The sequence below is a fragment of the Cebus imitator genome, unplaced genomic scaffold (assembly GCF_001604975.1).
Source record: "Cebus imitator isolate Cc_AM_T3 unplaced genomic scaffold, Cebus_imitator-1.0 Scaffold281, whole genome shotgun sequence".
NCBI classification, from domain to species: domain Eukaryota; kingdom Metazoa; phylum Chordata; class Mammalia; order Primates; family Cebidae; genus Cebus; species Cebus imitator.
The window spans coordinates 384,669-397,989 of NW_016107596.1; the positions used below are offsets into that span (position 1 = coordinate 384,669).

The 13,321-nt window shown below is 44.4% G+C and overlaps 1 protein-coding gene across 1 annotated transcript in view; it reads right to left on the reverse strand.

Annotated features, from left to right (window-relative positions):
- MKRN2 (makorin ring finger protein 2) overlaps nt 1-13,321 on the reverse strand; it is a 28,046-nt gene that overhangs the window by 4,877 nt on the left and 9,848 nt on the right. The window contains exons 2-6 of the mRNA XM_017501440.2: nt 11,052-11,180; nt 9,815-9,996; nt 8,057-8,361; nt 5,920-6,134; nt 4,146-4,256 (exon numbers count right to left, since the gene is read on the reverse strand). Of these exons, the coding sequence (XP_017356929.1) occupies nt 4,146-4,256; nt 5,920-6,134; nt 8,057-8,361; nt 9,815-9,996; nt 11,052-11,180 (942 nt within the window). The remainder of the gene's footprint in view (nt 1-4,145; nt 4,257-5,919; nt 6,135-8,056; nt 8,362-9,814; nt 9,997-11,051; nt 11,181-13,321) is intronic.

The window sequence follows — 13,321 nt, forward strand, 5'->3', positions numbered from 1 at the left end:
AAAAAAAAAAAAAAAAAAAGAAGAAGTATTAAAAGTTATTCGAACAGGAAAGAGAAAGAAGGCATGGAAGAGGACGGTTACTAAAGTATGCTTTGTTGGAGATGGCTTTACAAGAAAACCACCTAAATATGAAAGATTCATAAGGCCAATGGGCTTTCGTTTCAAGAAAGCCCATGTGACACACCCTGAACTGAAAGCCACCTTTTGCCTACCAATACTTGATGTAAAGAAGAATCCCTCATCCCCACTGTATACAACTTTGGGTGTTATTACCAAAGGTACTGTCATTGAGGTAAATGTGAGCGAATTGGGCCTTGTGACGCAAGGAGGCAAAGTTATTTGGGGAAAGTATGCCCAGGTTACGAACAATCCTGAAAATGATGGATGCATAAATGCAGTCTTACTGGTTTGACAGCAATTCAATATATAATTAGAGGATTACATACCAATTGGAAAAACTGCCATTACTGTACTGTTTCTCAATACTACCAAACAGCCATATACGTCTGCAATCGAGATTTATTGTAAACACTAAAATGGTCCTGTTGTATAAATGGTCTTTATTTTGAAATCTACTTAGACCCCCCATGTTAATAAACTGATTGAAAAAAAGCAAAAAAACCAAAACAAAACAAAAATTAGCCAGGCATAGTGTCAGTTTCCCATAATCCCAGCTACTCGGGAGGCTGAGGCAGGAGAATCACTTGAACCCAGGAGGTAGAGGATTCAGTGAGCCAAGATTGCACCACTGCACTCCAGCCTGGGAGACAGAGTGAGACTCCATCTTGGGGGAAGGAGAAAAGCTCCTTGACAGCTGGTCTGATTTGAGCATGGGTGGCTGCAGAGCAGGTGTGTGGACCACATATCTTCTAGAACCCCACTTGCCTGGGGTTCTGAGCAGACTTCAAATGACCGCAAGCAGTTTGCCCTCACCAGAGCCTGCTGGACAACTCCAGAGCATCGTAGCACACTAGCTATGAACAGGTCAAACACATTATTTGCTAGTCCCCTATTCCCACGAGAATGTTATTCTTTTTCCTCCCCCAGGCTTATCTGGTCACCAAGGCCAAAAGCCTCCAGTTCACTCTGACTCCCTCTGTGTTCTCAGCTCTCACACCCAACTGTGTTCATTCTGTTTACAAATCACTTTCCAATCTCCTCATCCTTTGGGTTCCCACACTGTGGAAGCCTCTGCTGCCTGCCTGCCAGGGTTACTTCCTCACTGGCCTCCCTCCCTCTCCCACCAGTTTTCAGCTTCTTCAGAGTACCACGGAGGAGCTTCCCTTTTTTTTTTTTTTTTTTTTTTTAAGAGATGAGGTTTCCCTGTGTTTCCCCTGGCAGGTCTCAAACCCCTGGCTTAAGCAACCTGCCCTCCTCAGTCTCCCAAAGTACTAGGATTACAGGCATGAGCCACCACGCCTGGCCCCAACCTGTTCTTAAAGACCCTGGTCACACTGGGATTCAAATGTCCTTTAGATTCCAGTCTGTCTTGTCCCTGTAGGTCCCACTACATCCTCTACACACCTGTTTCAATGCCAGGAGCCATTCCCAGTGTCCCCCAAACACAAAACCTACACCCTTCTCTGCCCATGTCCTTCCATCACCTCCCCCTGACTGTAGGTGATGCTTCCTGCTTCATGGTTCTGTGTCCCATACTGCTTCCCCTGGCAGCCTCCGGTGGATCCAAGTGCTTTCTCTGTTGTGACATATGGTCCCTCAGGAAGAACTGGTCACCAGCACACCTGTATCATAATTGCTCTTTTGCAGTTTCCCATGAAGTTGTCTTACTTGGCTGGGTGCAGTGGCTCACACCTATAAGCCCAGCACTTTGGGAGGCCGAGGTGGGTGATCACCTGAGTTCAGGAGTTCAAGACCAGCCTGGCCAACATGGCAAAAGCCCATCTCTACTAAAAAATACAAAACTTAGCTGGGTGTCATGGCACATACCTATAATTCCAGCTACTCGGGAGGCTGAGGCAGGAGAATCACTTGAACCCTGAGGCAGAGGTTGCAGTGAGCTGATATCACATCACTGCACTCCAGCCTGGGGGACAAAGTGAGACTCTGTCTTAAAAAAAAAAAAAAAAAAAAAAAAATTGTCTTACCAATCTCTGCATCCCCTAGCAGTGCTTAGCTAGAAGGTACCTGACCCCACAGTGAGTAATTAGTAAATGTTTGTGGAATGCAAAAAACACAGTCATCAAAGGAAAGCAAAGCAAGGAAAGATCCAAACAGCAATAACAATTTCCAGACTGCTTTTCAGCAGAGCCCCTTCTACAGGCTGAGGCCCCTTTCTGCAGGCCAGGGCCTTTTCTACAGGCTGGGACCCCTCTGCTTGCCACGCCTGCCCTCTTGTGGACACACAGGAAGATTGTCTGAGGGAAAAATGGTAATTCTATTCAGTAAAGAGAGGCAAAGGTGGGGAGACCAATTAGGTCAAGATAAATATCCTTTAAGAAGGGAAAAAGGCCATTTCTGAAAAAAGAAAATTAAGATAATTTATTGTCAACAGAGCAACAAAATGTTTGAGGCAGTTCTTGAGGCTAAAAGGCAATTATACCAAATAAAAACACTGGAAATAAATAGTAAATACCTATGTAAATAAACTTTTCCTCTAACGGAAAAAAGTCCATGAATTTTAAGGCAAAAATTGCATTTTTATTTTGTGGGGTTGATAAAGAATGTAAATAGAATGCATATAATATCCATAGTACAAAAGATAATGAAGACACATATAAGGTGGTAAGAATAGGAATTCTGACTGTGAAAAATTAACAGTATATTTTAATCCCTAGAAAACAGCCAAAATGTGGAAACAGCTCAGGTATTCATCAATAGGAGACTGGATAAGCTGTGGTAAGCAGGCAGCCTTGCTTTCATAGCTCGGATATGCATAAGTTGCAGAGCTTTGCATAGCTGTGATCAGCATGTGTCGTTGCCTCCAAAAGAAAGGTGCAAATCCTAAGCCCTGACACGTGTGAATGAGGCCTAATTTGGAACTGGTCTTTGCAAGTGTAATTACAGTAAGGATCTCCAGATGAGGTCATCTGGGTAACAGGTGGGTCCTAAATCCAACGGTGATCTGTCCTTTCAGAGACAGTGCAGGACAAAGACACAGGGAGAAGGCCAGTGAGGACAAAGGCAGAGACTGAAGTCGCGCTGCTGCAGCCAGGGAACAGCAAGAGCTGCAGGGACCACCAGCAGGTGAGAAAGGCGGGAACAGAATCTCGCTCAGAGCCTCCAAAGGGCACCAACCCTGCCCACACCTTGATTTTGGACTTCTAGCCCCCAGAACTGAGAGGATACCTTGCTATTGCTTTCAGACACCTGAGTTGTGGTAATTTGTTACAGTGTAGCCCTAAGAAAATAATACACCACTGTTTAGTTATGTAATACTTGTCCTCCAACACACAGTTCAAATTTTAATTACCACAATCATCAACTGTAACTACCTAAAACACCCATTTTGCTATTAGGTCTTCGATCCAAATCCCTACATAAACAACAAATATGCACCACCATCGTTCCTCCAGTCACCTGCTATGCACTCATATAGAGATGGCAAAGTGCATAGCTGTGTTGCCTCCCTGTTTCCCAGTGATAAACCTACAAGACATTTGACAACAGGCCACTGAAAAAGAACTGGGCCAGGCACAGTAGCTCATGCCTGTAATCTCAGAACTCTGGGAGGCCAAGGCAGGAAGATCACTTGAGCCCAGAAGTTCAAGACCAGCCTGGGCTATGTTGCAAAAACTCGTCTCTACTAAAAAAAAAAAAAAATTAGACATGGTGGCGCTACTGGTAGCGCCAGCTACTTGAGAGGCTGAGGTGGGATAACTGCTTGAGCCCAGGAGGCTGAGGCTACAGTAAACTGAGATTGCACCACTGCACTCCAGCCTGGGCAACGCAGTGAGACCCTATCTCAAAAAATAAAATAATAAAATATAAAATAAAATAAAATCACCAAAAATTAAACCGGTCTACATTACCATGTCCTTGTTCATTGCTGCATCCCAGAGCCCAGAATGGTGCATGAGAGAAGAGAGGAAGAGGCCCCTAAGGCCACAATCCTGGGAGTGAGAACAAGGACACAGGCCAACAGCAGAGCCAGGCAGGCAGCAGGGACATGTCGAAACTCAACTTACCCCATCCCCTGTTTGAAAGCTTCAATCAACTCGTTCTTTTTATTCTGATCTTCCACCCAATACACACTTGGAATTACAAACTCTGATATCACACGGCATTCTGGACAAGACCTGAAATAAGAATTAGATTAGTAAGGGAGAGGTCACATTACGAAGCCTGTGCATCCTCTCTGCTAAACCTCTTGCTCAATGTACTACAGGCATTTCCTCAACCAGAAATTCCAAAAGATGAAATCACAATCATCCAAGAACCTTATTTACTATTTTTAATAATAGTAAATAATAGTTACTATTACTTACGTGTAAGTTGCAGAGCTTTGCATAGCTTTCATCTAATATTTACTATTACTTATTTACTATTAAAAGAGTTTCCCAATGAGAACACATGGACACATGTGGGGAACATCACACACAGGGGCTTGTCAGTGTGGGGGGAAGGGGAAGGAGAAATAGCTAATGCATGCGGGGCTTAAAACCTAGGTGACAGGTTGATAGGTGCAGAAAATCACCTTGGCACATGTATACCTATGTAACAAACCTACACATTCTGCATATATATTCCAGAACTTAAAGTAAAAAAAAAAAATAGGGTTTCCTCAACAAAAAAAAGAGATGAAATAAGAACCCTCATACACTGCTGGTGAGAACGTAAAATGGTGCAGCCACTTTGAACAGTCTGGCAGATTCTCAAACATAGAGTTATCATACCATAAAACCTAGCAGTCTCATGCCTAGGTGTATACCCAAGAGAAATGAAAACACACATCCCCCCCAAAACTATGTTCACAAATGTTGACAGCAGCATTATTCATAATAGTCACAAAGTGGAAACAGCCCAAATGTCCACTAGCTGAGGAATGAATAAGGGAAATGTGGTGTGTCCATACAATGGAATGCAATTCAGCCACAAGGAGGAGCACAGGTACATGCTACAGTCGGGATGGACTCTGACAATGCTACGCTCAGTGAAAGGGGCCAGGCACAAAAGGCCGCATATCCCATGATTTCATTTATAAGAAGTGTCCAGAATAGGCAACTCTGTAGAGACAGAAAGCAGATGAGTGGTGAACTAAATTGTGTGCTTTTATCTCAATAAAGCAGTTATTTTACCACATGATTTTAGGCAAGTTACTTGACCTCACCAGGCCTGTTTCCTAATCTGTAACTGAGGAGGGTCTTTGAGAGAATGAGATGAGCAGACAGATGTGAAGAGTTCTGAACAGTACAAAGTGTGCAGTGACCTCTCCACATGTCAGCTCTTCCCCTGTCCTGCTGGAGAATTTGAAACTCCTATGTTGGCCGCACTGAGCACATCCCATGCACCAGGCATCATGCAGAATGTTTTACATGCATTATTCCATTTAATCCTCCAGTAATCCTATTTTCATTTTTGGTGGGGGGAAATATGAAGCTCAAAAAGATTAACGGGCAACTAGGCCGTGGGCAGATAGTACTGGATTTCAAACACAAGGCAAGGAGATAAATAAACAGGCCAGTGTCATTTAACACCTTTTTACACAGATCACCTTTGCTGAGTTCCTCCCCAGAACTCAGAAAGCTTGGTAGCAATTATTGCCCATCTTTTACAGGAACAGGCACTTGGGCTCAGGAAAAGTGACCTGCTGAAGTTCATGCAGTCAGTGGCCAGAGCTTACCCGTTACTCTGCACTAAGATACCCCTGGAGGGTGAGGGAGGGCTTAAAGGTGGATGGAATAGAGTCTCAAATCAAACATTCTTCCAGCTCCTACAGCTAAGACTCCTGGCTGTACTTACTTAATGATCTGGTTTTCAAACTGTTTGGCACACCGCCACTGCCGGATGCAGGACAAGCAGTACGTGTGATTGCAATTGGAGAGAATCCCAAACCTCCTCTCAGAAGCAGAGGCCTTCTCCAGGATCACTTCCATGCAGATACTGCACACTTTGTCCTGGCTTGCCTGGAAGGCAAAGGCCTTCTCCATCTCATGTTCAAACGTCAACATGCAGATCTGAAGTACAGACAGGAAGGAAACCTTTGGTTGTGGGCCACCGAGGAGTGGCAGGAGCCCTATGAGCAGCTGCAGCCACACTGCCTGCCACAGCTGAGATCAGGAAGGAACACTGACAGGGACTGCTGTGAGGAAGGCCCAGCCTCCACCAGAGTTAGAACAATGACATCTCCCTCAGACCACACAAAGGACTTCAAACCATCACTGGTCCAGCCCTTGCTTTCCTAGGAGGTGACAAGGTCACCACCCACTGAGAGCTGAGACCATGGAGATCCAAACAGGTTAAACTGCAGTAGAGTCAGAGTCCATAAGGACTGCGACCCTTGTCCCCCAGCTCCTCTGGGCACTGATTCCCCCCACTCCGTGCCATGCCAACATCAGAGACGCTGACTCGTCCTTACCATGAGACTTAAGGCTGGCAGCCTAGTCATAAGTAAGCCATACCAATTCTCCTCCAAAAAATGATTCAATGAATTCATTCATTCACTAGACATGCCCTGAATTCCTTCTATGTGCTGGCATTCGAGCAAGTGCAAAGAGAAAACCTAGGCCCAGCCCTTGTGAGCTTGGTGTGTCCAGATCTGAGACAAACCAACACTCACTGCACACAAAGACCTCACACACTTGCATAAAGAAGAAAGCTCTAACCCTCTGCTTCCCTGAAAGACAATGGAGAGTGGCTACTTGTCCATTGCCACACGGAGTGAGTACTAACTTACCCCCGATTATCTAGGAATACACTGTCCATTTAAAGATGCTTTAGGCCGGGTGCAGTGGCTCACACCTGTACTCCAAGCACTTTGGGAGGCCAAGGTAGGAGGACTGCTTGATCTCAGGAGTTCAAGACCAGCCTGAGCAACACAGCAAGACCTCATCTCTGTTAAAAATAAAATAAAACGTTAAAAGTCAAGCCACCATGCCACGGGGGTCTTGCCATGTTGCCCAGGCTGGTTTTGAACTCGTGGGCTCAAGCGATCTACCTGTCTTGGCGTCCTAAAGTGCTGGGATTACAGGTGTGAGCCACCATGCCCGGCCCTCCCCTGCCTCTTATCCAGCTTTGTACCCTCTGCACCAGGCACAGGGCCTAGCATAAGGCAGATCCTCCCTAAACACTGCAGATATTAATGACTTTAAAAGGCCCTTCCAGCAAGTAGCTCCTCAGATTCTATGATTTGGGCTCAAATCTTCCAAAACTTGACTTTGCTGGATCCCAATCATGAGGAAGTGTGAACCCAGGGAGGGAGGATGCTGTATCTGCCTGTGTGTGACACAGACACACAGACAACATACAGTGTTCCCCAGCTAGATCTGTTCTTTGAACTTAGCTTGATTTTATGTTTCAGATACAACTGTTTTTCCTCTTTATTCTGAGTAATCAAAAATTGGCAAAATAGGCTGGGCACAGTGGCTCATGCCTGTAATCCCAGCCTTTTGGGAGGCTGAGGCAGGCAGACCACTTGGGGTCAGAAGTTCAAGACCAGCCTGGCCAACGAGGTGAAACCCCGTCTCCACTAAAAATACAAAAATGAGCCAGGTGTGGTGGTCAGTGCCTGTAATCCCAACTGCTCAGTAGGGCTGAGGCGGGAAGGATCACCTGAGCCGGGGAAGTAGAGGTTGCAGTGAGCTGAGGTTGCACCATTGCACTCCAGCCTGGGTGACAGAGGAAGACTCAGTTTCAAAAAAAAAAAAAAAAAAAAAAATTGGCAAAATCACTGCAGGAAAAATAAGCTGAAAATAGGATATAAATATGCCAGATACATACTGTGGATATTACTAGCAGAAGGATGCCTGTGGAAATACCAATAATTCTGTCACTTAGTACATTTCAGATTTCTTTGAGTGTGTAGGGATGGCTTTCAGCGTTCTGTTCAGTACATTTCAGATTTCTTAATATGAGTTCATGCAAAGGTTTTTTACTTTACCTTTTCGTGAGCCTTCCTCTGCTCTGGGTCAAAGGGGTGCAAGACTCGCAGCCTACAGATTTCACAGACCTCCCCGTGCAGGTAGACACAGGCATCCCCAAATCGGCACTCCCCAGCAGCTGCATAGGGGCACAGCTGCTGCTTGTTGCTGTAGGAGCTGCTGGCCTCCAGGTCATCAAGGCCACTCCTGATGGCATCCAGGTAGGAAGTTGGCTTCATCTCGGGACTGGGCTGTGGGTCGCTGCAGCTGCCTAGATTACTCACCATGCTCGGGTGAGTCTTTCCTTCAGCCATGCCAGAAAGATCTGAATATAACACACACACACACACACACACACACACGAAAATGTGAACACACACACAATTTTTCTCGTACGACATTAGCCAAAGCCTAACATATTAAGCTACTCTGACCTAAGAATTCTACTCTCGAGTACATATGGCAAAAAAATAGACTGAGGGGGAAAAATAAAAGGAATAATACAAAATGTTTATAGTAACATTACTTATAATAATAACTTAAAAAAAATTTTTTTAAATGGCAACACAGGGAAATAGCAAAACAACAGGATACACTTATACAAAATAACACATGGACCAGCTATCATTAAAACAAACAAAAAAACAGTGAGATCATTAGAACACAGTGTTTCCTTTATACCAGCAAAGTTATCAATCATTTTAAGTGAACTAGAATAGATGTCTAGAGCAAATCTGGGAGTCCTGAGGCCGGTGTAAACTGCCCCATGGTGACCCCTTCTCACGCTAGGAGCTGCTGCTTTCCCACTGCACACCTCTGAGCTTGTTTAGAGGTCATGTATTCTCACAGGATTACTCATTTGCTGAGGATGGAATCTGCCTACCTTATGGTACCCAGTTCCAAGAACTAGAAATCTCTTCACCTGGTGAGGACCATCCAATAAAAACAACTTTTACAATTTGTAGCCTTCTTCCTCATCAAACCCTGTTTCAGGTCACAGGCCATGTCCCAAATCCTAGCGTGCTATTCTTTTCCCAAAGGTACAATCTAAAATGTCAAACACTATCAGCATAAGAACTAAAACTACTCACTGGCCTAAAAGTCAAACAGTGAAACATGCTCTTCAGCAAAATATTTATTTTTTTGAGATGAAGTCTCACACTTGTCACCTGGGCTGGAGTCCAGTGGCATGATCTCAGCTCACTGCAACCTCTGCCTCCTGGGTTCAAGCAATTCTCCTGCCTCAGCCTCCCAAGTAGCTGGGATTGCAGACACCTGCCACAACACCCAGCTAATTTTTGTATTTTAGTAGAGACGGGGTTTCTACTAAACCATGTTGGGCAGGCTGGTCTCAAACTCCTGACCTCAGGTGATCCACCTGCCTCAGTCTCCCAAAGTGTTGGGATTACAGGCATGAGCCATCACGTCCAGCCAAAATATTTAGTTTTGAAATGAGGAGCTTGATGCTTCTCACCAACTGAACCACCACCATATGAAGATGGAAGCTACATGGTGACAAAAAGATTGCGTTTTTATGTTTTGCCAGGCCAGTCTTGGAGCTCAACCCACAGCCTTGGGCATGAGGGTAAATGTATCATCCGAATGATCCTGCAGCCACATGGAGCCTCTTCAGAACAGTTCTGAAGTCTCTCCACGTGGACAACCTGGAGGTGTATTAGATTAGGAGCCTTCTTCACAAGAGGAGGCTAGAAAGGAGCAACAAGCATATGCAAGAGTACTATGCAAAAAGATGCAACAAAAGGCTTCCGCTTACTCACTTCGGTCTCTGAGAACCAATGTTCTCTTTTCACGCTTCCCAGGTTCATGTGAGTTAGTTTTCACAATGGATGCAGTGACTTCAGACGCAGGGTGAGGACTGTGAAAAGCCGGAGAGGGTACACTGTGGGCCATGGTGCCCACAGCACCTCCAGCTGCAGCAGAGGGCCTTGTGTGGTCATATCTAAACAAAACACACAGCAGACACATTACAGACGTGCCACCCACACACATTCCCAGAGGCCACACTCCTCAAACACCAATGGCCCTCCTCCTGCTGCACTTGTTGAGGTGAAGGAGGAAACCATCTTTTTGAATATTTAAACTCTAACAGGCTTATCGATTATTAACAGATGCTTGGCAATTCAGTGTGAGTGGGATATTTGCTATCTATCACCTATGTCTAAGTGTCCCTGTGGGACTTGAGTGGGACAGACACACAGTGAGCCTGAAAGTTCCAAAGAGATGTTGAGCTGAAATCTCCTGATGCCTGACTGACCAAGTGTCCTTTTGAGCAGGAGTCCTCAAAATGTTGACAAGGGCCAATGATCTCCCCTGACTGTCTCTCTTGGTGTTCACTGGCAGAGGGAGATCAAGGTGGGCCTGATTCCATCATTTCCCACTGCACTGCACTGCACAGAGAAAGGAGGGAAGGAAGCTTTGCAGCCTAGGAAAGAAAAGATCAGCTTTTCACTACAAAAGCATGAACAAGTTTCTGGAATTGAGTACAATTTTATAACTAGATATTCATAAGAGTAAGGCTGAAAAGTAGTTTTAAAAAATGAAAACTAGGACGGCGCAATGGCTCACATTTGTAATCCCAGCAATTTGGGAGGCCGAGGTGGGTAGATCACCAGGTCAGGAGGTCAAGACCATCCCGGCCAACATGGTGAAACCCCATTTCTACTAAAAATATAAAAATTAGGCGGGCACGATGGCATGCATCTGTAGTCTCAGCTGCTGGGGAGGCTGAGGTGGGAGAATCACTTGAACCCAGGAGGCAGAGTTTGCAGTGAGCAGAGATTGTGCCACTGCACTAAAGCCTGAGTAACAGAGTGAGGGGAAAAAAAAAAAAAAAACTAATTTAGTTTTAGGGTGCTGAAACTGAGGTTTTAAACTTATTTATCATACTTTTTGTAATGTTGTCATATTACTTTTACATTAAAAATTTCCCCTTATCAAGAACCATTCTCCAAATGAAATCAGTGTCACAGCTGGAGCCTGTTGCAGAGTCCTTGCCTGCACCGAGTTCCATAGGCACAGTAGCCTTTCTGGTAGTACTTGCAGATGGTGGACGGCTTGCTGTTTGCCAAGTCATGTGAGAATAGGCACTGGCTTCCTTCCCGACACACACCATGCATAAAATACCTGAAGAGACAAGCACAGGCATACAACTTTTAGAAGCATATTTTGCTTTATACAATCAACTTATTCTTGAACCTAGCATACAAATATTTACCAAGCATATATTATGGTAAAGGCTCTATTAGGCATTAGAGAGAGATCTATACATTTCCTTGATTCTAAGACAATGATTTCAGAGGCACCACAACTGATTCAATGACAGCTTTTCTGGAAGAAAAACAAATGACCTCATATATTTCCATGTGAGGATATATCTTCCTAATTTGAGATATGTTTAGTGTGAGCCACATAATTAAGAAAATACTCCATGAAAAACTGTTCTGTTCTCAAGGAGCTTAAAGGACATGACTTATAAAACCAGAAGATCTGGGCTCAAGACCCAGCTCTGCCACTTAAGAACATGTCTCAAAACCAATTTCCCAGGGCCTTGCTACCTTTCCCTAATTCCCTATAAAATGAAGATTATACTACCCATTTCACTGGTTGTGGTGAGGATCAAATACCATAATGTAATATCAAAAGACATATACACAGATGCTTCTTGACTAATGATGGTGGTTACATCCCAATAAAGGCTTTTTTTTTTTTCTTTGAGACAGAGTCTCTCCTGTCACCTAGGCTGGAACGCAGCTCACAGCAACTTCTGCCTCCCGAATTCAAGCGATTCTCCTAGCTCAGGCTAGGCTACCTTAAATATGCTCAGAGCACTTACGTTAGCCTACAGTTGGGTCAAATCATCTAACACAAAGTAGTCTATTTTATAATAAAGTGTAGAATAATCTCAAGCAATTTATTGAACACTGTACTGAAAGTGAAAAACAGAAAGGTTGTATGGGTACTCAAAGTACAGTTTTAATGAAAGCTGTTTCTGATATATTGTTTCAGATATATCAGAATATCAGTGTATCACATGTTCTGTATCAGAATATTCCACTGACGTATCAGATCCTGGCCTTGAAAGAGTAAGTGGTACAGAAATACCTGGGAAGCATTCTAATTCTGTCCAGACAGGGTAAAGACACCTGAGCAAATACTCAAACAGTAGAGAGACCCGAGATGGACATGCCCTGATATTAAAGGTAGACTAGCCAGGGCAACAAAGGGAGACCCTAAAATTTAAAAATTAGCCTAGCATGGTGGTGTGTACCTGTGGTTCAGCTACTCAGGAGAGTGAGACAGGAGTTCACTTAAACCCAGGAGTTCAAGGCTGCAGTACTGTGTCACTGCACTCTAGCCTGTGTGACAGCAAGATCCTGTCTCAAAAAAAAAAAAAAAAAAAAAAAAAACTAGTCTTAGAGTAGAAGTGTTTTAAGTGTTTTAGACACACCCTAATCAAGCTTAAAAACAAGCTTTTTTTTTTTTTTAATCAAGCTGATAGCAAGTATATAACTTACTGTCAGTCAAAACAAACTTTAAAGGAAGACAATAAAATCCAAGTGCTCAGAAACTTACAATGTTTGGCATCCAATCATAAATTACTAGACATGCCAAAAAAGCAGAAAAAAGCGTGACCTATAACCAGGAGAAAAATCAATAAAGAACAGGAATTACAGAGATGATAGAATCAGCAAAATAAGACCTTAAGAACAGCTATTATAAATATGCTTAGTCAGGTGTGGTGGCTCACGCCTGCAATCCCAGCACTTTGGGAGGCCGAGATGGGCAGATCACCTGAGGTCAGGAGTTTGAGACCAGCCTGGCCAACATGCCCGTCTCTACTAAAAAATACAAAACTTAGCAGGGCGTGGGTTGGGCACCTGTAATCCCAACTACTCGGGAGGCTGAGGCAAGAGAATCACTTAAACCTGGGAGGTGGAGGTGGCAGTGAGCCAAGATCGTGCCAGTGCACTCCAGCCTGGACAACAAGAGCAAAACTCTTAACTCAAAATATTTATATAGATATAGAGCTAGGCGCGATGGCTCATGCCCAGAATCCCAGCACTTTGGGAGGCCGATGTGGGTGGATCACGAGGTCAAGAGATCGAGACCATCCTGGTCAACATGGTGAAATCCCGTCTCTACTAAAATTACAAAAAAATTAGCTGGGAATGGTGGTGCACACCTGTAGTCCCAGCTACTCGGGAGGCTGAGGCAGGAGAATTGCTTGAACCCAGGACGCGGAGGTTGCGGTGAGCTGAGATCAC